The sequence below is a fragment of the Taurulus bubalis genome (genome assembly GCF_910589615.1).
Source record: "Taurulus bubalis genome assembly, chromosome: 11".
In the NCBI taxonomy this organism is placed as follows: Eukaryota; Metazoa; Chordata; class Actinopteri; order Perciformes; family Cottidae; genus Taurulus; species Taurulus bubalis.
Window position 1 is genome coordinate 8,282,227 of NC_136599.1, and position 27,248 is coordinate 8,309,474.

At 42.4% G+C, this 27,248-nt stretch overlaps 3 protein-coding genes across 3 annotated transcripts; 2 read left to right on the plus strand and 1 right to left on the minus strand.

Moving 5' to 3' along the window:
- Positions 1-6,051, minus strand: tspy (testis specific protein Y-linked; the record flags this gene model as incomplete). The annotated part of the gene is made up of 8 exons (XM_079226357.1): positions 1-1,453; positions 1,677-1,724; positions 2,074-2,336; positions 2,597-2,673; positions 3,264-3,418; positions 4,694-4,805; positions 4,893-4,970; positions 5,080-6,051. 8 exons carry the CDS (start codon positions 6,049-6,051, stop codon positions 1,416-1,418), a joined length of 1,743 nt encoding a protein of 580 aa, XP_079082483.1. The 3' UTR covers positions 1-1,415.
- Positions 6,052-7,551: 1,500 nt separating this feature from the next.
- LOC306743939 (uncharacterized protein) lies at positions 7,552-15,780 on the plus strand (the record flags this gene model as incomplete). Its single annotated transcript, XM_079226502.1, has 4 exons — positions 7,552-8,411; positions 11,100-11,146; positions 11,585-11,774; positions 15,003-15,780. 4 exons carry the CDS (start codon positions 7,552-7,554, stop codon positions 15,778-15,780), a joined length of 1,875 nt encoding a protein of 624 aa, XP_079082628.1.
- A 5,719-nt stretch (positions 15,781-21,499) lies between these two features.
- On the plus strand, positions 21,500-22,702 carry LOC306743687 (putative G-protein coupled receptor 173; the record flags this gene model as incomplete). The annotated part of the gene is made up of 1 exon (XM_079226234.1): positions 21,500-22,702. One exon carries the CDS (start codon positions 21,500-21,502, stop codon positions 22,700-22,702), a length of 1,203 nt encoding a protein of 400 aa, XP_079082360.1.
- Between the last annotated feature and the right edge of the window lie 4,546 nt (positions 22,703-27,248).

The following is a 27,248-nucleotide window of genomic DNA, read 5'->3' on the forward strand; positions in this document are numbered from 1 at the left end:
TGAAACAACTGCCTATTTTATTAGGTCTGAGTCAAAAGGTGGACATGTATCTTTAAGCAAACAAAATAAACCAAAGCAACAATCAAGTAGGTATCTTTAAACTACAGTGTTCTATAAAACACAGCACACAAAATATAACTTTCTGATCATGTTTATGAAAAAACTTCAGATTATTTGATAAATTTATCCATGGATTAAACACGTATACTCGTCTTATCCAAAAGACAATGCTGAAATATTATTTACAGGTCATTGCTAAGAAAAGTAAGCAAATACAAATACTAGTTTGTTACAGTGCACCCCATAATGTTGCTGTGAATTCGACATTTACTGACACTGTGCACATTAAAAGCCTTGTAAGTAATGTAATCGCCCTGTCTTACATTTCATGATCACAGGCATGCCATATTGTGGATGTGTAGAAAAACAATGTAATAAATACCATCTTTTTTTAAAAGAAGATAACACAAACCTTAAAACACATTACATGGAAACAAATCGTAATATGTCTGAAGAAGGAAATTCAAATTAAGTAAAATTTCTAAAGGGGAAAACAAGGATACAAAACTCAGCTATTTATTGTAGGAGTGCGTTACAAAATGTAGGAAACCACAGAAACGCTGGTCAAACTACGTCATGATTTTAAACATCATAGATGGTTTACAGATTGTTAACAGGGGTGGAGGTTGGTGTGTAACACGACTGAAAATAGAGATGAAGGAGAAACAGGTAGCATATTAAAACAATATTGGTTCCTATTTACTACAGTAGAGTACACGTTTCCTTATACACAGCCAACAATAACCAGAGTGTAAATGTCTGAAATCGGTATGGTTCTTCCAATAAAACTACCGCCATGATCATCCCTGAGAACAAATTTTGGTTCAGTACTAAGTGCATCTAAAAAGTACTGTCATTAGTATCAATTTAGTATCACGTCAATTCCAAAAACAGCCAAAACTTTGCTTTGAAATGACCACTAAATAATGCCACTGAAGACTTCTGCATTACTCGTTTGAAGAATTTGCTAAATGTAATGCCGACAAGTGGCAATCAAGACGTGCAGGCTGCTGCATGATGCTCCTTGTTGAATAGAAGAACACTGCTGGCATAATATGCCCAAGAACCTTTTTAGAAAAAAACATTTTGCAAAAAGTGAATCAGAGTACACAGTGGTGACTGTATAAAATAGAGGGGAAACCGTGCTGCCTTGGCTTTATTATTACAGTTAACCCTGATTTTAAAATGCTCCTATGAATTTTAGGTATAAAAACAAAAACTGATATTCTGTGCATAAAAATGACATTGCTCTGGTACTGTTCATCAACCTCGGCATCCTCTTCTTCTTCCTGGCCTCTGGTCCCTTGATGACCTGCCTTCTTCATCGACAAAAACCACCTCCTCTTCACATCTTCTCAGGCATCGTCGTCCTCCTGCTCGCTGTCATCAGAGCCTACAGGACAAAAGTAAGATGGTTATCATTTCAAATGATCCTTGCTGATTGGAAACATGATCATCACAACACAAACTCTTCTTTTTTAAGCATTAATGCAAAGCAGTCAAATTGAAAAAATAAAAAGCAGCATAATCAGAACGTAGTCATTATGAAGAGCAAGACGAGCAGTCACCCCACAGGTTTTCAACCACCCCACTGATTGTTGTGATAGTGGTCTTACCGTCAATCACAATTTCTCCACCATCCTCCTCCTCCTCCTCCTCCTCCTCTGGACTCTCATCTGAGGAGGAGATATTTCCTGTCTATTTAGTTTAGCCTGCATTACCCAAACAGTAATATTACAGCTACAACACAAGCCGGTCAACTTGACGCTAACAAGCCCTTGGCCTCAACAGCATTCACTGTGGATTTCAAACAAAAAGTATTTTACAACAGCTACCTTTTTTCATCAAAATATGCTGAACTAAGTTAAAAAATAAATATATCTGAATAATCTTTTTTTTTTTTTGAAGTGAGCCTGCCTCCTTTTATTCATAAATAACTGGTCTCTGTACCCAAACCAGCCGTGTGGACCAGTAGGGTTTTAGCGGTCTTTTAAAGTTTGCATTAGCACTGACCAGCACTTGGTCCCTTCTCCTCCTCCTCTTCTTCTTCCTCCTCCTCCTCCTCCTCTTCGTCATTGTCGTCGTCTTCTTCGTCCTCCTCTTCTTCTTCCTCTTCATCATCTTCTTCATCCTCCTCCTCCTTCTCCTCTTCCTCCTCCTTACTGCGGCCTGGTTCAGCCTCGGCAGCTTCCTCCCCAGGCTCATCGTCTGAGTCGGAGATCACCACACACTCATCTCCATTACCGTTGTCAGCTGCTTTGGCCCCGCTGCCACCACTGTAGAAAAAAATACAAAATACAAAAACACAGACGCATTCGTGTTAACAGTAGACGCCCTCATTGTTTCGGAATGCATCCCACCTGGTCTCACCAGCGGGAAAACGGGGAAGTGGCAGGAAACCGTGGGAGTTTACACATGAACTATAATTTCAAAGACCTGGGGCTGAGAATATTTCTAGAATTTATAGCTTAATAATAGGTTTGTCCACTGACTACACATAGCACTGTTTACACGTATGAGAATCTCTTCGTTTTACCTGCCGTTCTCCCTCGGTTCCCACAGCGGAGTCAGGTAGTATCTCAGAGGGTCTCTGTACAGGTCGTCTTTGAGTATCTAAGCAACAGAACAGGGGTAATGTCAATTTAATGTTTGGATATATGTGCTCATATACAACGATACACAATCCTGCTAAGACTACAGGTTGAATATCATGTAGCAAACGTACAGATATCATGGTTGTATTGCTTCAAAAAAAAAAAAAAAAAAAAAAAAATCACACATTATTTCTGCCGTCAAAAATCTGAATGTGTGCATATCCCTGAATCATTATGGTTTATCAGGAACTGCCCAGAAAGTTACATCACATTTTGTTAAACCATTTGAGACTTTAACCCTCTTCCAGCACACATGTGGCACAATTGTGCAATTACTGGTTGTCTAGCACAGTGGTTCTCAAATGGGGATACTAGAGATTTAAAAAAAAATATATATTTAAAATCAGCATAAATTCAAAAATCCGTTAAAATAGTTATTTAATAAATATTCAATAATATAAGTGTAAATTCTTACAGCGCTGTGTATTACATTGGTGGTTATGGGGTACTTGGCTGATCCCGGTTAACAAATCTCCAAAGGTAGCAGTGCCGCTCTCTGTGTGCTCCAATCATAAGCCTGCGTCAGTGTGCGGGTGTAGTCAGCTGTACCTGTGCTACATCATCTTGTCCTGGGTTGCTATGGTCACTGAACCAGCTGAAAAAGGTCTGATAGACCCCACGCGACGACTTCCTGGGTTCGCTTTGGGTCGTCAGGTTCTGTCCACGCTGCCACAGGATGGGGTTGGAGAAGGACATGGGAGATCCTAAAACACGAGCAGCCGGGTTAAGAAGGAGATCCAGAATTGAATGGCCATGTAGAGTTTATGTTAGCCTCAAAATACGATCATCACTGAACCGTAGATATTACTATCTATACTAGCAGACAACACTCAGCCAGTCTGAGAGATGGAGAAGAAAAAAATCCCTAAAGCACTTAATATATTTGTGTGATAAAAAAATAAAAACTTCCAAAAAGGCACAACAATTGCTACTCTACATAATGTGGCAAAACAGCACTGCCGTGCTAAACTTGTAAATATTATTCATGAAATAGTCTGGCCATCCGTATTTACAAACATAGATAACACAACAAATCAATAATTGCAATAACATCACAGTTTATTGGAGCATTAACTGCAATATTTGTCATCCTGGGTGGTTATTTTGTTGAACGTTGTCCTTGTCAGCCTCAACACTTTTTAACAGTTGTTTCATAAAATGAGTTGTTCCTTTTATTCAAACCTATGACTGAATGTACTGTGATCCAAACCTAATGTTTTAGGTACAAACAATGGATTCATTATGCATGTCGACTATTTTTATTTAGCCTTTAATTGACCAGATGAAATCTATTTTGCTTTGGGAGAGCTAGCTAAGAAGGCAGCATAGCTGAATGTGGAATGCCCAAAACAAAAAAATGGAGGGGAAAAAAAGTCCACTAATCAGTAGACGTGGATAAATAGACACATTGTGTATGATACGTATGACAAAATTGTTATGCATTGTTTCAACAGTTTGTGGTTATAACTTCTGATGTGGATGGCGAGATATGGGAATCTAGATTGAGTCTGACCTACAGATGGAGACCAAGGGACATAATAAAATAGACTCTTTTTCCAGTCTCAGTCCACACACGTGGCACCTTAAAGCCAAGCCAATTATTGTAACCTAAGATTGTCTGTATTTTGTACAAGTTCAACCGTAGAGTCCATTTACATGTAACCTGTCTAAAACGGCTTTGTGCATTGAAATATACCAAAACATACCCAGTAAAGAGCAACCAACCAGATTGTACAGTGATGAGACATATAACCCGAGTTTGGAATATACTTCAAAGCTGCAACTTAAAAGTAGGCCAAGGCCCAAGTAGTGGAACAAGCAAATCTGTAAATGTTCCACACAGTCTAGCTGAGAAACATGACTTTCATTTCTAAAAGAAACCCAGTGTGAACTTGAGTTTTAGTTCAGAGTTCCAATATGCTTAAAAATGTCAACTTTAAACTACGCCTTTGCTTAGTCACAATGAGTATTTTGTTTACCTCCCATCCCGAGGTGCAGCTCCTTCATGATGATGTTGTTCTGGAAATAAGGGTTCCGTCTGAAGTGGAAGCGGATCCTGTAGCCCAGTTTATTATTCTTGAAGGACTCAATCTGCAAAAGGCATCAGGAAATGTCAGAACTGTGCTACGATGCATACACACAATCCAAACATTGTGAAAGCCCAGCGACACTTCTTACCTCAAGATCAGTCATGTAACTAAGAGCATCTTCATCAGTCTCGTCAATGTGAGCCGAGAGATGAGGATGGTTCAACAGCTGGCACATTGAAGTTAAGAAAAAAACAACGACATGTGTTCATTTCAAATACTCAAAACACAACATAGGAATGGAAAAAAGAGAGTGCCATGTTTCATTTTAAGGATACAGCCGTCACCCAGAAGCCAGGGATAGTTTTTGTGATGGAGCTGCGCTGATCCAGATGTGGACGCCGCTGACGACTGATCTTCAGCTCCAGCCGCTGGTGAAGCCGGGCGCTTTTCTTCTCAAGAGCTTCCAGCCTCATCTGTACCTCCGCCAGGAGAGCCACCGACTGCCTCATCTCTGGGGCCATCTTGACCGACACAATGGCACACTCCCCATCATCATTGTCCTCATTGTCCGAAGGGAAGGAAGAGCTCGGAGTGGAGGTAGATCCAGATATAGATTCGTCACCTTCATCTGCTTCTGGCATCTCGTCTGCATCTTCTCTGTCAGTGCTGTGCACAGATGTGGAGCTGTCTGCAGCAGCTGCCTGCGTTTTAGAGCCCGTTCTTGAGGAGTGGTGGCTCCCACGTTGTTTGAACTTGCTCCCCGGTTTCACCTGTTTAACCTTTTCAGATGAACAAGGAGTCTCTCGGCTGTCTTCCCCGTCTCCTCCAGTGAGGCTGGCAAGTGCTTCGGCTGCTGCGATGGCTGCCGAGTCGGTCTGGTCCAAGGACGCCGAGGGAAGCGGCTTTGTTCCCGCCGTCTTCGCCGTGTCTTCCTTTGCGTCAGCAGATCCATGTGCCTGCGAGGACTGTGGCTTCTCTGCGTTGCTAGTGGTGGCATCGTGACCGTCAACACCGGAGTTGTTAACAGGCAGTGCGCTGGTGCCATCAGTGCGGTCTGAACCCCGATCTGCTTGCACGGCAGCTGGTTTTCCCTCACTATCTTTTGATTGGCCCTCGCTCCCGGCTATTTCTTTACTCTCGGCTTCACTGTTTCTGCAACTTTCCGAAGTGACCCCCGCTTCATCCGGCGCGTCAGTTACTTTCGTGGACTTGCTGGGGATCGCGCTGCCTTCATCGCGGCCGGGTGATGGACACCGTTTCCTCGACGCAGAGTCAGCGGACTGTTTGCAGCCCGTCAGTTCACTCATGCTAGCTAGCTAGCTGGATAGCGAACAAGCTAGCCTGCAAGCGCGACTAAAACAAACTTAAAATGCTATCGATTACACCGCTGATATGGCTTATCGGACAACCGCTGGGATGTTGTAACTCGGGTCGTAACGTAACCTACATTCTCAAAAGAGCGAAAACAGGAAGCAGCTCTTTACCCGCGGCCTTGCGGAACGTTATCAAAATTAGCAGGCTAATGTTAGTTAGCTAACGTTACCCAATTATTGTGTCCTCGCGGCGATGGCCGCACCGCATCTCACGAATAAAAGTCCAACTAGAAAGACTCGGTTCAAATAGGAAACCTTTCCCTGCCTCGATGCCTTTAGGAGGAATCCCTGCTCTTTATATTAGTTTATGTTTGCAATATCCGTTAGCTTACAATCCGTGCACCGACGTGACAGGAAAAACAATCCTCTGATTGGCTGGGGCACGCCGCGCTAAAACCTCTCCGCCAATCATTTGCAAGGGTGTGTTTGAGATGAAAATATCTGTAGCAGCGGTATAACTGCGCAGCGAGTTAGTGCGCAGCAGAGATCACTCTAACGCCAATGTAAAGCACAATTCATACATTTACCCGCACATCTAAATACACATGACTTCAACGTCTCATCTGTGAGATTATTTGCCGAACAGTCGTTATAAAAACGTAACACATTTTAATTAATCACATATACGGTTCAATGCCTGAAATGACAAGCCCAGATGTAAACAATTGGCTTTCAATGGAGGCGACAGGCTGTGTGATGATTTATATAATGTGTTTATTCCCAGAAGTGGACGCACACAACTACAACCTCCTAATGGGGTTTATACAGCTCGGTTGTTTGTTTAGCAACACATACATGTACATACAAAATTCATTAAAACGTAAAATATGTATTATTTAATTTCCTTTACTTTGACCATTACAGTCTCAAGGTGATACAATAGAAATTCCAACCTGGAATAATAATTTCCACCAGATGGTGTTTGCAGCGGTTTTAATATATACAGATGGTGTCTATATATCAGTATAACAATGTGCCATACCCATAGACTGGATATAAGAAGGTCATACCTGGGACTTATATGATATCGCTGTAATATCCAATTTCCAGTAGTGGGCGTTCAGCCAGCCCAAACCAAACAGAACAAGGGGGAGTCGCAGGATTATACCAATTTTAAAGACACATTTGGGGCATGGAGAGCCCTGTAGGTCAGCGCTAAAATTAGAGGCTGCTCCTTCCGCAACAGCAGCCAAAAACTGCGATGCATAAAGTCATGTAAACCAGGGGATACACTATCACAAGGGCTGGCAGTAAAGACATGTTTCCATGGGTGACATTTAACGCCACACGTTGACTAAAGAGGCTCGAGCAGGATCTACACTCGACACTGCTGCGCAAATAATGAGTATTTAGTAGTGTATTTTTCTTTTCTTCTGGAGACGCCATAGTACTTTCTTCAGCGCACAGCTTCCATGACTGTACACTTCTGCAAAAATGTCTTTTTTATCCATACCAAGTCAAGAGGGCCTTTTTACCACGATTAAAACCAGCAAATCAGCCGAGGAGGCAGCCTGCAGGTCCCACTTGGACGACGACTATGACGATGACGATGATGAAGACGACAACAGCGAGGACGTCCGTCTTATCCCGAGATGCTCCCCGGTGCCCAGAAAGCGAGGCCACTCCATCCACGACGAGACCGCTGAGTACATGCGGATCCATTTCGCGCTGCCCGCCGGAAAGAGAGTGTTTTTCGCCGACACCACAGGTGGGGATCTGGTGGACGTGAAGGAATTCGTTGCCTTTGATTCGGACGATGAAGAGGAGAGCGCCAGGTGGGAGGAAGAGGAGGCGAAGTATCGAAAGCCACAGCGGGAACCGAGCTATCGTGTGCAGCCAGAGTTCCACGCGCCCACCGCCGGCGCGCTGCTGCAGGCGGTGCGCTCCAATAAAGTGGAGGTTGAGCAGATGTCTCCAGCAGAGACTGAGCCACTTGCCTTCAGTGGGGTGATACGGGTCCTGAACGTCTCCTTCCACAAAGCAGTTTACATCAGATCCACCATGAACAACTGGGCTACTTACTTTGATCACCCAGCAGAGTATGTCCAGGGGTCTCACGATGGAAGCACTGATCAGTTCTCCTTCAAGCTGTCTTTTGCACCACCTTACACCACACACGGCTCTCGCATGGAGTTTGTTGTCCGCTATGAAACCTCTGATGGTGATTACTGGGCTAATAACTCCTCTATGAATTATGTTGTCACTCTGCTCCTCTCCTACGAAGACGATTCTACTCAGACAAACAGCGACTTGCAGCAAGTTCGAGGTATCCTGAGACCTCCAAAATATTACAGGTAACTCTCCTCCGGTCGCATGGCATAGCTTTCATTTGACCAAAACGGATGCATATTTAACAGACCATTTGAGCAATATTTTGGCAACCGTCTGGTTGAGACATTCACTTAACCTTTGACCTCCGCAGATCTGCTCACTATTTATCATAATTGGTAAAAACCTTAATTAGTTTGAAGGTGTTGTGAGGTAAAAATGAAGACGCTCAAAGGCACAATCATTTCAGAATGATCATACTTTCAGAGCCTGGGATCTAATTATTAGCCCTATGTTTGGCATAGGCTCCATATTAGCCATCAAATCATAAAGAGATAAGTCACAAAAGCAGTTGACATTGGGGTTGTGCAACAGCTGAAGCGCGCCAGTTGCCTACTAATTCCTCGTGAGGTTTTGTGGCTGAAAGGAGGATTCATCTTGATTCGGGAGTTCTGCCTGGTGACTGCATTTAGCATAGTAAGACATGCTGAATCCTGATAAACACACAGCTACACGGTCTGTTGCATGAGAGCACAAGAGTGCGGATCAAAGCGACCAAGTTCAGTTTGTTTAGAGCTGCAGTGAGAGATAGAAAGAGTGCAAACCCCCTCCAGAATGCCAATCACCCAGTGGTGTGTGGGGACGATCTAAATAGGCAAAGGGCAGGTGTCCATTTCAGGCCTGACGTTTCCCTGCCCCCATTAGATTTACCTCTGACCTTTTCTATCAGAGCCGTAGCGGAGAGGAGCAATTTCATTGCAACAGATTGGCTTCTTTTCCTTGAGTAGGAGACTGGCACTCAAACCAGCTCTCTTCTTTATTTACTTCACTTAAATCAGCTAATCCCTGAGAGGAAGAATGACATGCCTGGTTTATTGTGACACCAACATGAAAGTGTGTGATGAATCTCACGCTGTGCGACGACGGAGACGGAGGACAGCAGGAAAAAGTCCCCCCCAAGCTTATAAGGACGCATAAAAGAAGCAAACAGGGGGTGCACTGACGTAGTCGTCATGTATGTCTGTTTGGAGGCTGGAAGCGCCAGACGGGTTGTAATAAATGAATGAGTCACTGATTGGAAATGGGGGAGTTTGGGGAGCAGAAACTGTACCGGCATCCTCACCATAGCAACCGTTATAGATCTACTAGGTGCTTTGACGTTTACTGATAATTAGATTTGAACGCATTAACAGCCAGTTAGCAGCCAGTGGGAGGAAAGGTTACTATGGGATGAAACAAGTTTAGACACTTGATTGTTTTACTTGCCGTAAGGTGATATGACGTACACATACAGTAGGTTCTGTTTGGTTTAGTTATTTAACTCAAGTGTATCCATCACAGGTAAATATAGATATCAGTTTCAGGTTTTCTCTTCGAACAATATCAGGCTCATGTCACACTAGGGATGTGTTCCGACAAAGCTACAAGTCAACCTGACACCTTCAAATGCATAATTAAAAGCTTGATGTCTTCTTTCAGAAATTCAGTAGTTTTTTCCAAAAATGACATTTTCTTGTTATTGTAATTGTTGTTGAGGATGCCACGTTTGCCACAATAGCTTAAAAACATATGACCATGCAAAGATGTTTGTCAGGTCTCTATCAGATTTTAAATCTACTACTGTTATATATATAACTGGACGTGCAATAAGCACAAGGAGCATGGACAGCTCCTCAGCTCCTGTCACATGCTCGTCACACTTCTTGACCTTTTAGTTCTGTTGGCATCCTTTGAAGAACTTCTAGCAATGTCGCAACACCTCTTTCAACAGGAGTGCAACATTTCTGCGACATGAGTTTGCAGATTATTTTTTATTAAATTACTAAATTGCTTCAACTCTCCCATCAATTTTTAAATATTAAGGATCTGTTTTAAGTATATAATTACGTCATGGTTGTTAGAAGGACATGGATTATATGTCATTAGGCAGCCAAAGAAAGGCATTTAGTCCAATGTCACTATAATTACATTGGATGCATTATCTTAAATATAGAAGTATGACATCTACTGACTTGTATTGTGCTGGCAATGACCCCTCAGTCCACAATACCTCACTCAGTAATTACCCATCCTGCCGTCTATTTAAACAAACACGCTAACGAGATGTCTTATCACTGAGGCGTTTGGCGTTAAAACAGTCCGCTCAGCAGCAGTTCAGAAACAACTGTACAGAACACACAATACGATGCAAAGAGATACCCAGCCATATTCAATTAAAATAGCTAATTCAGCACTTTAACAGCTGAACTGCATCAGCAGATATTAAGCCTAATTATCTGTAACAGGTGTAGATGATGGTGCCTGACCACCTTCCTCCACCATTTAAAATGTGCCTTCTTGATACATTAAATACTATTTTAAATTTCGGGGGGGCCCAAATTGGTGTTCTTTCTTGACAGACACGCTCACTGCATTAGTCGGCTGATCCCGAGGCTGCTTTTATAGCCGAAGACGAGTCTTCAATAATAAACTGTCTGAGCGATCTTGTGGAGGATTTGGCCACAAAGCCGTTGTCTTGGTTTATTTCAAAGGTCTCACCTACTGTGCGTCTGCCCACATTTCAACCAGTATGACACCGTATGAAGTCGACTCTAATATAGACTTTAATACAGAATTATTATTAGGCATCGTTGTGTTCTAGGCACTGGATCTGTGTGTAAAATCATGAAGATATTTTATATTGTTTAATAACGCAAATGTCTCTTTTCTTTCAGTATGAACGATGATTTCGATTCAGAGGATGAGCAGGAAAAGGACGAAGGTACAGCATGAATGCTGTGGTCCAAAATCACTATTGACATATTCATTCTCTATCTGAGACAGATGAGACAGAAATGATTAAATATTAATACAATGGATAATTACAAATGATTGCATTTCATCGGATCTAGTGATCACTTTACTTAAAGTGGTCGGCTACTTTGCCAGAATTGCACGTCCATGAAGTTGGGGATTAAACATGCTCAATCATACATTTCCCATAGTGCAACTCAGTAGTGTCTGTCAGTAGATTCCCTCTGCCTCATACTGTAAAAGGTCCGCATGTAATGCAGCTTTTCTGTGAAAAGATTTAAGTCTCAACCACTAGATCCGATCTGAGGCAAAAGAAGACATGACGCAAATGTGTTTATCTGCTGACTGCCCCTTTAATGAAACTAATCAGGCTCTCACAGCGTAAATATCTATTTTACATCAGCAGAAGAAGCACGGACCTCCAGGTCTGGACTTGTCAGACCTACAGCTGTCTGCCCAGTCATCGTGCAGCCAGAGATTGACATTGAGGTAAGAGTAAGACGAATGGGAAAGAAAGGAGTGGCTTTTAATTTAATGAATTGTGAACCAACAGGCTTCACCTGTTATTTTCTTCATGAACTGTTTATGACCTGTTTGTAGGATTATGTTCAAATGATCTTGATTTGCATGCAGTTGTTGACACATTCCCAATTAACAGGTCAGCAAGTTAATAAGTGCTTTTTCCCTTTGGTCTCATAAAACGTAACAAACATTTCTGGTCAACTATTAAAGCTCATCATCACTGGCTTGGTTGTTTATATTGTTCACAGCTCATTGAAGCTTCAGCAGAAACTTAGGTAACGTCTCGCTTCTCACCGCTGTAGCACGATTACTGTATGCTCTCTTCCTTGCCAGCGTATTATTGTGTTTATATCATGATGCATGCTGTTCATGTTTTTGCACCTTCTGATTTTTTTCAGTTTTAAATAATTCAGTGCTCTAATATTCATTCACACCATATGGAAGCATGTCTCTATGTTTACATTATTTGTGATTATGACTGAAGATGTGTTTGTAGATGTTCGTATTATTTGTGTATTGAAATGTTGCACAATCACTGTGGCCTTGTTGTTATTGTGAGGGAATAGTTTATGAAGTTGGAGGAGAAGGTTAGCTTAGCATAAAAACAAGGCTAAGGGTAGCCTGACTCTGTCCAAAGCAAAAAAAAGGACATTATATCTACACAGTGTACCACAGACACCCATTCATAATACTGCAAAAGCAAAGACTTTCACCATAGGCTCAATCCCCATTGTGCCACCTCATTCAGTGATAAGTAGTGTTTTAACAGACATTTATTCTTCTAGATTATTACTTTAACCTCCTGGAGTCTCCTTTTCAGAATCAGAATCCGTTTATTTGCCAGGAATGTTTACACAAACAACAATCAACGACAACAACAGTGCAATGGGTATTAAATTAAGTCTAAGATAAAGTGCTCAGACAAACAGATAACGTTAATGTAAGTGTATGTTAAAGTGACATGTGTGTTTAAGTTAAAGTGTATGTAAGTGGCATGAGTGTTTAAATATGAAGTGTGCAGGGGAGTGACCGGTAAGAAGAAAGAAAAGAAGAGGAAAGAAAAGAATGAAAAACTAGTCTGAAAAATATTCCTGGGGGTGAAAAAATAGTCCAAAAAGTAGTCCGTTCAGTCTTTATGCTTAGTTAAGCTCACCGTCTCTTGGCTGCAGCTTCATATTTAATGAACAGATATGAGAGCGGTATCAATCTCATCTGACTTTTGCCAAGAAGGTAAATACACACATTTCCCTTAAATGTAGAGTTGCCACATGTGAGTAAATTAGTTCCAGCGTTGCTTGGTATGGTGGAAAAGAGAACTGTTGAGCTGCTTAAAACGGGGGTTACCTGGGGGCTTACATTTGCTTTTTCGGAAAACAAAAGTTGATTTTGGATCAGTTCCATACATATAAAATATCAGACTGAAATAAATGTGTTTTTTAGAAGAAAGGGAAGTTACAGACACTGATTTAACTACGTCAGTCAGCCCAGGGTCGGTAAAAAGAGATTCCACCTCCTGACAGAGTATTAACATGTGATCTGGTAATATTGTTTCACTGATACTACACATAAATATGTTAGGCATGTACTCATCGTGTTTGTTTTACATCAGTATGCATATGCATGTTCTTTCCCTTTGTTAGAGCATTACAATTAAATATGAACCAGTTACATTACTGAACATCAGTAAATGTCTTCCTTACTCCACATCATCCAGTATATTTTAATAATCTTTTTCAGGGGTTAAACATTCCTGACAAATTAATTCTTGAGTTACTAGGATTCACATATTTAATGGTTCGCTTGTGCACAAAAGTTTGGTTTCCTTTTGCTTTTCACTCATTTTGTAGTGCTATAAACTACATTCCTCTCTCAGATTTACACAAAGGGGTCTCTCTTGAGACTAAGTATTTGGTGTAATATGAAACATCGAATTCCAAAAACAGAAATGTCAGCACACAAAATCATACATCTATATTTTACTCAGTATTGTTGTAATTATCTCTGCCAGAAGATTGTGTTCGATCGTGTGTGTATGTGCACATCTGCATATGTCTGTCCACGGCTAATCTCACGTACTACTGGACCCATCAGCCTAATATTGTCTGTGCTCATATATGAGCATATGCCCAAGGACCTTTAGTGGTTGCAGCGATACACACTTTAAAAAAACATATTAAACCGCCGTTGACTGACACTGGCGGGTAAACGTATGTACCATTACCAATATAGTCATGTAATAAGAAGCAATGCTAGGCTACACTGAGAGTCGTGGTGTCATTTACAGCTGCTGTCTTCTGCTCTCTGTGTCGTAGTTTGTACACCGTGTGCTTAACGTTAGCACGTGTACGGCAGAGAGAGAGAGTTTGAAGCAGAAACAGCTGTGAATTATGTCACCCATGCTTCAATTGCTTCAGATTGAGCTGTGGCCTCTTCTTTAAGTTTGTATTCAACGTGTATATGTGACACAAAAAGGGAATTCAATATTTCGGCGACGTGCGTGTGAAAAACGCGTCTTAGCGCTTGCGGTCGTGACGGTTTGTATTCCTTCAATAAGATATTACAGCTGTGGTCATTGTAGACACACCTGGCAAAGATATGCACCCTACTGAGGGCATTTTTCCATATCTGTAGTGTTTATCCCTAAAAAAGGATACAGGGGCGAGCTGGATTTTTATCTGGTAACATGAGAATAAGATTATATTAAGTCTGAACATATTCATCGATACACATGCACTATCTTAGCTCTTCTGTTATTTGTGTTTTATGTGTCTTAGTCTTGCACTTGTTCTTTTGGGCATTGAGCTCATTTTCTTCTCCCTCGGATGCCCTTAGGCTTAAACTACTCTAGTTAAAGGAAAATATCTTTGGACTATCTCTTTACACAGTTTGTGCTCATGACAAGGGAAGTCAAAGCATTCATGTCGTATGTAAGTCAATCCCGTCACCTTGTGCCTGTTTTGTTTGCATTTTCTCACAATTACATTGTCAGCATGGGGTCCATTTCACAGAAAAGCATTAGTATGCCGTCAAATGCTTTTCCTTTCTCTGCGTGCGCCGTTAATGTGGAATACAAATATCTCCCCTTTGTCTTTTACGCTCTCCTAACTGGCTCGCTGTCGCCTCGCTGTTGTACTTTAACAGATTGCGGTTCACCCATCTGGTTCCCGTGTCCCACCGAACCCAGAGCTTCCATCTGCTGATGGCTCACTGTCCGCTCACGCTGTATCCCCAGGTGAACAATTCCCTTACATGTCTTCCGAAACCACACTTCAAACTAATTCATCCTTTGTACTCTGTGCCAGTGAATCGGCCCAGCCAAATAAGTCACAGCCTTTACCCAGACTCCACTGTGAATTAGGCAACCAAACGTCAGACGTGCCCGTAGACGGTAGTCCCTGTGCACTGCTGCCGGCTTCAACTCCCTCTTTGCAACACGAGTCAGGGCCGAGATCAGACAGCTCCCAGGCGGGCGGAGAGGAACTCCCTCCCTCTGAAGCCTCGTGCATTTATCTTCCCACCGCAGAGACAAATCTGTGGCCAACAACAGGAGAGGATGGATCGACCGACAGCCCGGTCGGCCATCCTTGTCTCGAACTGCCCGCTGAGCGCGCCGCTTCTCCCACTGCGACTCCAGGCTTTGAGCGAGAGGTCGCAGTGGGATTGAGCGAAGTCGTTGCAGGATTATCAGAAGGTTCCACCAGGTCTGCAGCGAATGACGAAGGCAGCGCGGCTGAGCTTTTGTCTCCCGTGGCAGAGAGTGAGGCGTCTCTGGGAGCGGAAGGTGAAACTCCACCACCGCCTGAACGCAAAGAGAACATGGGGCAAAACTCAGCACTTCAGACTTCCTCGGTCTGGGGAGAGAAGGAAGACGCTGCCCAGATTTCGCCTGACACGCTATCATTCGAGAATCTAGCAAACGCGTTGTCAGAGGGTTCTGGGATCCAGTCTGAGCGTGACGCAAACAGGAATCTGATGCCGTCCATCATCTTTCTGAGTGCAGTCGTCTCCCTCTCCGTAGTGTTGCAGGAACCCAGTGCCCTCTTCATAATCGGGCTGGTTTTGGTCTTGCACCGCTTTTGATTATGCCACAAAAGTTCATTCTGATCTGTTTTCAAGTGAAGTGCCTTTTCATGACTCCAAAATAAGCAAACAAGTAAATTAAAAAAAACACGAGTCTCCTGTTGAAGTTGTGTGTCACTGTGTGAGTTTATACATTATTACATGTATTGATCAAATTAAAGGGTACAAGGGAAACAGCGTTTCCATGCAAGGTCCAATACAAGGAGGAAGTAATTACACAAATATTGCAAATATGTGAACCAAGTGCTAGGTAATAGAACATTAGTCAAGTATTACCCCACTCCTACAACAACATTGTGATCACTCTAATACATATATATTATGTATTATTATATATATATATATATTATATGATGTATTATTATATAGCACAGTATATTTTTTGTATGTGGTCTGTAATTACTTTGTTCTTGTCATGTTGAGATAGTGTATGTGGTGTTATATTCTGATTTCTTCAGTCCTATAATACACTTTTCATTGTTGTTGTGAGTGTATATGTCTAACCCCACTGCCATGAATTTAACTTTTGTGAATTCCACGTGTTGTTATGTCTTTGATGGAGGACAACAAAACATTATGGTAGTGGGACACGAAAGAGACTTGGAATGGAATTTTGTTTACAAATGCAAAGTATTTTTGCCTTAATGCCTAAAATAAAAAACGACCTATGGTAAACATAAGTTTGAAATGGATGCTGCTTGAGGGACAAAAGTGGAAAACTGTCCAATGTGACATATTTATTGCTCACCATTGCACATGTCATTTGATAAGTCTTCCTGTGGATTCTTGCTAGTAAACCCATATTGTTGTTGTTGCACAACACAAAACTTTATCGCTCTACTCTGACAACCTCACAGACAGACTGAAGCACTCAATGACACGTTTGAAGTGATGACAGTTTTCGCAGTGTGTTGCCATTAAACGTGGTCCTATATCCTCTCCCGTGTCTTTGTTTATTTCTTTGTCTTTTCATCCGCTCTCCAAAAGTTAAGGTTTGCATGACAGCTCCATGCACAGTAATGACTCTGCAGTGCAGCGAGACTGACACATCACAAAAATAACATCAGAGCCTTTTTCCGTCTCTGTCTCTGGAGCCTACTCAGCTTCGCTTGAAGTGGAAATATACACAGAAGGCAACACGAGCTGCAGATAGGAGCCAAAGGTCACGCATTGCACTGAGGTCAGGGTGTCCTCGAGTACCCGGCACACTGGCCATTGTAAGCCGAGATCAGTATTTTAAAGCTGACAATCATCAGGGAACCTCCTCAGATGCTACATGATGCGATGTCACAGACTATTTCTGATTAGAAGGCTGATATCTTTAAGACATCATCTTTATTTTGTGATCACGGGAGACAATAAGAGTCATATAAACAAGTGTTTTACTGTTAAATTAATCTACTATATCTCATATTAACTTTATTAACTTCGAAACCACAAAACGTCCTTGGATGTCAGGCATTTTTTGGATTATGTGGATTATGTATTTGGCCTTAAAACTAAATTATTAATAAGAGCACTTCTGCAGGGGAAAGGGCGGGAGTGATTAATTTGTGTGATGGTCACATACACCGAGTGTGGAAAAGTATTAAAAATTTAAGCAGACTTAAAAACTGACCCAAGGAAGATAATCAGTGTGAATTCTACCACAGACATTCACTTTGAAATAATTAACAACTTTTTAAGCAATTCACCACTGAAAGCCACGTTAAGCAGTGATTTCAAAAGAGCTTCTGTGAATGCAGCAGCAGCAGCAGTTTAAGGCGTGTTTTCTCACTCTTACTTTTGCCATTTCCATTCCATGTGATATCACTGAGGGGTAGTTTAGTTTGTTCCAATGGAGCTATTTCATCACAAAAAACAGTTAAAACAATGAGGAGTACCACCTTTTACTGAAATAATACCTTTGACAGAGAGGCAAACATTAATATAATAACAATAATACCCTCCTCCAACATGTCATACTGTAGAGGGATTAGCACCCATAGGCCAGGGAAGTTTAATGGCTTTATCTGATCCATCACAGCCATCATTTAGCCCAAATTTGACTGGTTAGATATGTTTTAGTCCAAAATGTGTTGTGTTTACTCCATTCCTAAAGGCCACAAAAAAGCCATGAAAGTACCAAAAAACTACAATAAAGTGAGGTACAAGGCTGTGATTAATTAACGATCCGCGAGGTTAAAATGTTAGAACGTACAAGCAATAACTACAGAACGATATATGTCTGAATTCCAAACATGAAAATTACAGAAATAAAAACAACGTATTGAACACTGGTTTCGGTGATGTTTAAGGTCCCGCTGGAAATTTGAGTTTTATTATTTCATTCTGTAAGAAGGGAGGCAGAGAATGCCTTCGCAGCCGAGTGGTTGCAGCAGATAGCGGGTTCGATTCCAGCCTTGAGACCTTTGTTTCATGTCATGCCGCTCACTCCCTCAAGATAAATAATCTTTAAAAAACAACAACAACAACAACAAAAACAACCAAAGGAGGCCCAATAATCCCTCCAGAGGACCCAGGATTCCTTTCTGCTGGCCTGTCGGGCCTGTCTGTGCCACCAAGGGCAGCAGGAGACCATCAAAGACACAGTTTGTTTACAGCTGGAGCTCCTCGCTGTGAGACAACAGGCAGACGCATCACAGCCTACATGATGCCGGAGAGACGGCTAGAATAAAACATCACTTTCAAATTGCTCACAATAGCCGACTACTCTCTCTCTCTCACTCACTCTCTCTCTCTCTCTCTCTCTCTCTCTCTCTCTCTCTCTCTCTGTCTGTCTTTCTTTTTCCCACTCCCTCTCTCTCCCAGTCGTTGTCTCTCTCTCTCCTTATCACTCCCAGTCACTCTCTCTCTCTCTCTCTCTCAGCATTTCTCTCTCTCTCTCCTTATCTCTCCCAGTGTCTCTCTCCCAGTCTCTCTGTCTCTCTCTCTCCTTATCACTCCCAGTCTCTCTCTCTCTCTCAGCATTTCTCTCTCTCTCCTTATCTCTCCCAGTGTCTCTCTCCCAGTCTCTCTGTCTCTCTCTCTCCTTATCTCTCCCAGTGTCTCTCTCTCTCTCTCTCTCCTTATCTCTCCCAGGATCTCTTTCTCCTTATCTCTCCCAGTGTCTCTCTCTCTCTCTCTCCTTATCTCTCCCAGGATCTCTTTCTCCTTATCTCTCCCAGTGTCTCTCTCTCTCTCCTTATCTCTCCCAGTGTCTCTCTCTCACCCTCCCAGTCTCTCTCTCTCTCCTTATCTCTCCCAGTGTCTCTCTCGCTCTCTCCTTATCTCTCCCAGTCTCTCTCTCTCTCCTTATCTCTCCCAGTGTCTCTCTCTCTCACCCTCCCAGTCTCTCTCTCTCTCTCTCTCCTTATTTCCCCCCTAGTGTGTCTCTCCCTCTCTCTCTCCTTATCTCTCCCAGTGTCTCTCTCTCACCCTCCCAGTCTCTCTCTCTCTCTCTCTCTCTCTCTCTCTCTCTCCCCCCCCCCCCCCCCCCCCTTCCGAATAAAACCGACGCTTTCCGCGAATGTGCGAGCTGCCTCCTTGCAAGCAGCCATAATTGGGATTATTCAGGAATAATTCTCCTAATCCAGCCGCGTTGTTTTTCTTTTGTTTTCTTCCAACCGTGATCTCGACAGCGTTGGGCGACGTGACTGCCCTCGTGACATCGCTGGATTTGTCAGAAATGTATTCGTTCTGTCACGGAGGCTTTTTTTGTGTGTGCCTGTGGACCATTAAGATGTAGTCCACCTTCGCTGGACAGCAAAACAAAGACTGCATATTAACAGTTCGGGGTAAATACATCGCCTTTTTTTTTTCTTCTTTTTTTTTTTGTACTGAAAGATGGGGAAAAGAGACGAATCGAGGCGGTTGTCTGTGTGGACTAATTGTTCTGGTGCCATTAGCCAATATACACGCCAAGACGATTCATTTAGAGGATGCGCGGATCTGTTTTTCTCTTCCTCTCTAACGTTTGTGGGTGGGTTATTATAAGCGTTGAAAATCTGACATCATTTGGATATATGTGAACGGATCAAGATATGTTTTTTTGATCGCGTCTGTTGCTAGCCTTCTGGAGATCCATCTTCGACGCGATGCAACATAAAATCTGTTTTCTCGGATGATATTCAGACACAAATGAACACATCCCTCTGTGTGACACTGTGAAAAAGGGTGGCGGTGGATGCTTTTCATCTCACATCTCAGAGTCCTCACCCTGGATTGTTTGATCAGCTGTTGATTATAATTAGATAGCCTCTGCCGTCTTATGTTTATTATATGTTTGGGCAATTCGATTTTCCTGCCGATGGATTTATGAATAACAGGTGTTGTTTGAGCCCGAGAGCGCAGCACGAGCATGAGGCTTTATTATGTGTTTTTCTCTCAATCTAAAAAAACAGTGAAACAAAGCGACTGGGATCCTCTTTTTGTCGTGAGAGAAGAACATATCAAAAAAAGATGAAGGGATGAAAGGTAGGTTATCCTCTCTCCCTCCCTCCCTCCCTCACACGCACACGCACACACAAACACACACACACACACACACACACACACACACACACACACACACACACACACACACACACACACACAGCAGAGGTGATTTTGACACCTGTTCATCAGTTTTTTTCGGTCCAGCCTGTGTTTCAGGCCTAGCTGACATGACAGCCATCTAATCATGTGGAATTATATTTGTCAAGGTGGCAGAGGGCTGTTATGTATGATAAAAAAAAACAAGCCCTCAGTTACAGCAGATCACATTTTGTTTCATGGCCTACATAGACACGGCCCACCCAGACAAGCACAGATATGTTGTATTGTCACCATAGGGCTAAACAAAATAGTTTTTAAATGAGGCTGCATCTTGGATTTGTTTTAAAAAAATAATGTTTTTCACCTTTTTAATCACGTCTTCATGAAGCTAGACTCACTGCAGGCTCCTTGCTAAAACACTGAGGCCTGACTATGACAATCACAATAATAACTTCCTCCTCGTCTTAAGAGTCACATTCTCACACGTAGGCCTACGGTATAAAAAATAAATAAAAATGTCTGCCTGCTCTGCCATTATATTTTGGTACAGATGACACCTTGTGCTCTTCAACCGACGGCCACACACACACACACACACACACACACACACACACACACACACACACATGAACAGAGAAAGCGACGCATGTTCTTTGCTCATTTACAACGTCTCCGTTTGGTGGACATGCCGAGCGTTGGCCGTACTGTGTCTGCTCCATCCCCCCCGTACACCCCCATGCATTCACTCAAACACCCACACTTGCACAAAGTATGTGAGCTGTTGTATCTTAGCAACGGGCAAGGTAATTACTGAGAGAGCCAAGGAGCTGGCATGCTGTAGAGCTGCTGATCTGATCCCAGCCTTAGAGGAACAGGAAGGCAAAGATTTCCACCGTGTCGCCCCAACACAGCACTTCTACATCCGTGCTGTTAGATGTAAGCTTGGTTTTTCCGTTTAGTGGACCGTTTTAGACCTAACAAGCAATGTCAGACATCTTGTTTTCCATCCCTCAAAAAGCTGTGTCTCTGTTCACAGGTGGCGAGCTTGTGGACAAAGAGGAAAGATGAGTCTGTCATGTAGAAAAGATCCTAACGGCGTCTCTTTGTAAAGACGAGAGCGCCGTGGGAGACGACGGCTGTAGGAGGATCAGTAGTGTTTATAAAAGGGCCCCGATCCAGGCAGCCTCCAGAGGAAGGTGATAGAATGGCTAACCAGAGCTTGGCCTTCGATGGCCCAGGCAGTCTGCTGGCTGTACTGGCTTCGCAGAGCGGGATGAGAGGAGGCAGCAGCAGCAGCGGCGGCGGCGGCGGCAAAAGTGGAGGAATCTCTGCCACGGATGTGTCTACCTACTTCAAGCTGGTCTTCTTGGGTTTGATCATCTGTGTCAGCCTTGTAGGCAACCTCTTGGTCTCCCTGCTGGTCCTACGAGACCGGACCCTTCACAAGGCCCCCTACTTCTTTCTCCTGGACCTGTGCCTTGCCGATGCAGTTCGCTCCGCCGCCTGCTTCCCCTTCGTGCTGGTTTCCGTCCACAACAGCTCGGCCTGGACTTACAGCGCCTTGAGTTGTAAAGTTGTGGCTTTTATGGCGGTGCTGTTTTGTTTTCACGCCGCCTTCATGCTGTTTTGTGTGGCTGTCACCCGCTACCTTGCCATCGCCCACCACCGATTCTACGCCAAGCGCATGACCATCTGGACCTGCGCCGCCATCATTTGCATGGTGTGGACTCTGGCCGTGGCCATGGCGTTCCCGCCCGTCTTCGACGTGGGGACGTACAAGTTCATCCGCGATGAGGATCAGTGCATTTTTGAACACCGCTACCTGAAGACGAACGACACCCTGGGCTTCATGCTCATGCTGGCCGTGGTGGTCCTGGCCACCCACGGCTTCTACGCCAAGCTGCTGCTCTTTGAGTACCGGCACCGCAAGATGAAACCCGTCCAGCTCGTGCCAGCCATCAGCCAGAACTGGACCTTCCACGGTCCCGGGGCCACGGGTCAAGCCGCGGCCAACTGGATTGCGGGGTTCGGTCGTGGTCCCATGCCACCCACTCTGTTGGGCATCAGGCAAAATCTACATAATCAACATCGGCGGCTGCTCGGGATGGAAGAGGTGAGGTCAGAGAGGAGGCTGGGCCGGATGTTCTACACCATCACCCTGCTCTTCCTGGTCCTCTGGGCCCCTTACATCGTGGCGTGCTTCTGGAGGGTGTTCGTCAAGTCCTGCACCATCCCCCACAGGTACCTCTCCATCACGGTGTGGATGAGCTTCGTCCAAGCCGGAGTCAACCCCATCTTCTGTCTCCTGCTCAACGAGGACCTGAGGAAGGTGCTGAGAGCTCACCTGCCCAGCTACTGGAGGACTAAAGAACACCTGCCCCAGGATGAGGCCTACTGCATTATGTGATGAGATATGAGCTTCATAATTAGGAGAATGTTTCAGGTTTTCAAGGGAGAATTTGGAGAGTAGAAGTGATCTAATGCACCTTTGGTTAAGTGTCTGTTTTGTTGTTTTGCACAACAAAATCACATTTTTTTTGCCGACAAGTGCAGGCACAGTGCCATTTTATTAAGAATGTTGATAATTGAGTAAATGTGTCCGGTGCAGAGGTTTGAACCCAGAAAAGCCCGGGTGACACGTTGATGGTTTGTGTTTCTGATGATGTACTGTATGATTACTAAGTAGGAAAGATCACAACTATCACCGCTCCAACTAAGTGTGACAGATGCCATTTTAAAATAATGTTGCCTTATTTCAATGGGACACGCCCCAGAGCTTTCAACTGAGAATGAGTTTCTGTGTTACTACCTGAGGCACAAAACAGACGCACAGTGGGTTGAAACCCTTGAAGAAATTTGCTGCGGACTGTGAATAGAAAGTGTTGATCAGAGCGTTACTAACTCTGAAACACATCAAGGAACTCAAAACGGGTCTGAATGGATTCATAGACCACCCTGGACGCCTTTTCATGTAATTCAAAGGAGACTGCAGAATATTGAATGGACCCGATAACCTTGGATACATTGAAATAGCTGTTGTGAACCCAAGAAGCCCCTAACATGCTTGATTTTTTGGACTTGATTTAGGGCGTGTCAGGTTTCTTTGTATCATAAAAAAAATGCCTGTTTTTCCTTTATTTGTAAACTATACATGTTAAGCAGATGACACTATTTTGAAATATGACTTGATTTCATATTGTACAGACTGTACAGGAATGTACATTCCTGCTTGTGTGTTTTTATATAGCATTTGTGTGTATGTGTGTGTGTGAGAGAGAGGAAGAGGTAGACAAAGACGAGAGGAGGGAAGGAGAAAGATGAGAGAAATAATGATGATAGAATAGGTTCCAGTAATATTGAGTCAATATGAAAGCAGCCTCATCCTGGTGTCTCGAAATCATGCAAAATTGAACCGTAAACATATGGAAATGTATCCTTTAAATGGATTTCCGTAACTGAAAAATGTAGTCAGATTTTCTTTCAGCGTACAAGCGAATGTGAAGTAGAGACGGATTATGAAAAAGGCGACAGAATAATTAGAAAACAACAGGCGAGAGAATTGAATGACTTGAATGATGATGTAAATTACGTCGTTTTAAAAACATCATTAGCAAATGGTGGTTTTGGGAATGTTTTTAAAGTATTGTTATGCTCTCACCGGAATACAAAAAAAAAAAAAGAGAAGAAATGAAGTGGCACTTAATGGGAAGAAAACTTGAATGTTTCCGGGCCCTCATATATCTACCCAACCAACATAAATGTCCCGCTCTGAGTGTCCTGTCCTGGGTCACAGTAAGTTCAGAGCAAAACACCTTCAGGCGGGATACGACCCCAGAGACGTTTGGTGTGTGGCAACCGGCTTAGAGTATATGAAGTTTTCTCCAAATTAAGAAGAGAATACAAATGTCAGACCTACAGTATGTTAGGCATATATACTGTATATTTGTGCAGTCAATTTTCTAAATGTGGACACTTGCACTGCATACTGTATTAGCATGCATTCCACTGCATTTCATAGATTCAAGACTGGGGATTACAACTTGTACAGATATATGGGAAGACGAAGTAGAGCGGGAACCGAGGTCCATAATTTTTACGTCTGGCATTCCTTCGCGAGATGATATTCTGTAACTGTACAGTTTAACTGAGGTGGTTCTTTTGCCCACTCATCAATAAAGACTCTACTTTTGATGCATTCTGAGTTATGAGCTGTCTGGATGTTACGCTTTAACAGGAAATGGACCACCTTGCGGTACATGTAGCACAAATGATATCCTGTTCGCATTTTAGTTCCTGAACATATACCCCCAAAAATTATATTTGTGACAAATTGGTCTAGTTTAGTACACTTTCACTGCATGAAATCTGAAAGGCTTCTTGACGCTTTCCTCTCCACTGACGACTGAACAACTTGCTGAAGTACCAACATTTAAAATCTGTGGCGACAGGTGTATAAATACACAAACTGAGGAGTTAGAATTAACGACAGTTGTTATACAAGGTTTGAAGTGAACTTTATGGGAACAAAACATGTGGTTGGAACTAACAAATTGGTTTCTTCAGCTAGTGGTCAAATATAATCTTTTAATAAAACTTAAAGTGAAGTAAAGTATTTCACTTTTGCTAATGTCTATGAATGTAATGAACCAGATAATGACAAATACAACCCCTAACCCTGACACAAATAGAGAAGAGTCATAAGCTCACAGTCTAGCAGTTTCATACAAAGTGATACAGCAATACCTGTTTGAAGTTTTATAACATTGGGCGCCATAGGTTATTATTATAATTATAGTTATAATAATTATTTCTAGAATAAGTCGAGTTGAGTCGCACTTCAAACTGTGAAGTTACCAAATATATCCTTAGGTCGTTGAAATGTGTTATAAAATCAGACAAGATAGGATTCAAACATTAAAATAGATAAGTTCATTAACATTTATACTTGAAGCCAGCATTTTATATTGATGCTCCGAAGCAGAACTATGAAATTGTGTATTTTTTTGATCAAGCTCAAAATCCAGAAATGGAGACTGTAAAATAAGTTCAATAAAAATAACTGCTCCTGTGTTGCGGGTTTTTCAAGCAGCAGCTGTGGAATCTTTTGGGTAAACCGATAAATTGGTTTAAAGGCGGTATCCAATCATTCAACAGACCATAAAAAATCATTTCATTCTTTAACACTCAGTTACTATCTGGATGAATAAAAGTTGATTTAACGAGTATCAGGATTCCACTCGAAGAGAACAATAACCAAATCCTAAAAGATACAACTGCTTATAATAGAAAGCCTTTTGTTAAGAGTTAACTCCCCTGACCCGATGAGGAACATACATACTTACAGTACTGAATATCATACAGAAGTATAGCAAACTTTATGCACCAACGATACCACATAATTATGCTTCTGAAAATAGAAAGAGTGGGGAGAACATAATGTTCAATCTTAATTAGAGCCTGATTGAAATCCAGCCATCGTATGATTGTGTATTATCTCGATAAACAACTAGCCTGTATTTTGAATTTGAAAGAGAGATAATTTCCATTGTCTTTATTTCAGCGCTCAGACCGTGGCCGATGAAAAAGATGTTTCCATAGCGAGCAGCATCCACTGAGTGAACATCTTCTAAATAGTCCAGGTTTAACAGGTTGTATCCGACTGTGTCTCTGTCTCACCAGAGCTGATGTTGAAGATTCATCTTATTTTTAGTTTTCTTCCCACTTCTCTCCAAGATACACTACAACAAAGGCTGTCTTACTCATTTGTGAAAACTTATCCTCGCCCACTGTGCATTCTAGAGATACAGAGTTGTTGTATTGTCCTATCGGAGCACTCGGGTCCATACTGTGGAAGTTTTGTGTTGCTCTCCTGGATAGAAACCCTTTTTTTTTTTATCAGCACCTTTCCTGCCTGTTTCAAACAAAGACTCGTCCTGACCTTCCCAGACAGCCACCATTCATTGTGCTTTCAAACCCACACCGCCACATTTACACAATGCCCTCACCAACCTTGAGAGGAAAACAATCGGAAGTCTGAAGGTGCGGCATTTGGGCAATAATCCTACATAATGTGTTTGAAACACAAAATCACAGACTCCTAAGCACAATGTGCTTCCAGGGTTTTTTTTTTCTCACAATGTTATTACATTTTTTGTAAATCACGTCCTATATATCTTTCTCCTCCACTGAGATGCTGCAAATAGTGCAGAGATTGCCATGATACATCAGTCTGCCAATGCAACACTCATGCATCATTTTTATAGCTTACATTTCTACATGTGTAGGAGCTTCTAGTTGTGGCTGTGATCAGTGGTTCCCAAACCACCCATCAAAGAGGTCCAAACAATATTAAATAGATAAAATACATATTTGTGGGAGTCATTAGACACCTCAGCTAATCAAAACATATGTTTTTCAGATTTGACCATTTTTCTTGAGAAATACTTGATACTTCCACTTCTTCAGCCCCTAAAAATCCTTAAAATTACAGACGAGGAAAAATCACTTGGTGGTTGAACTCATGTCAACATGAAAACCAAAAGCTGCAACTAACTACAGCTATAGGTGATGTTGACAAAATACAGTAATTATATATTTGCCCGAAAACCTCAATGTTGGTAATGTGAGGACATTTTGGGGTTTGATTTGTTTTTGTGATTTAAAAGAGATACAAGAGAACAAAACTACACAACAGAGCAATGAGACGAAATGTGAACAAGCTAATGCTGTTTAACAGGTCTGTTCACTAAGTTCTCCATCTTAGTTTAGTGTGGAATGTGTCAACAGTTGCTAATTAGCACTAAACTGAAAGTACAGTTGAGGTTGAGCTGAATGTCCATTTTGTCATAAACTAAAGTACTTAATAAATATAAACTAAACAAAGTCAGAATCACCAGTGTCAGGTGTTAATCATCCTCAGGGGAACATGCGTAGCTGTCAAAAATGTCAGTTTT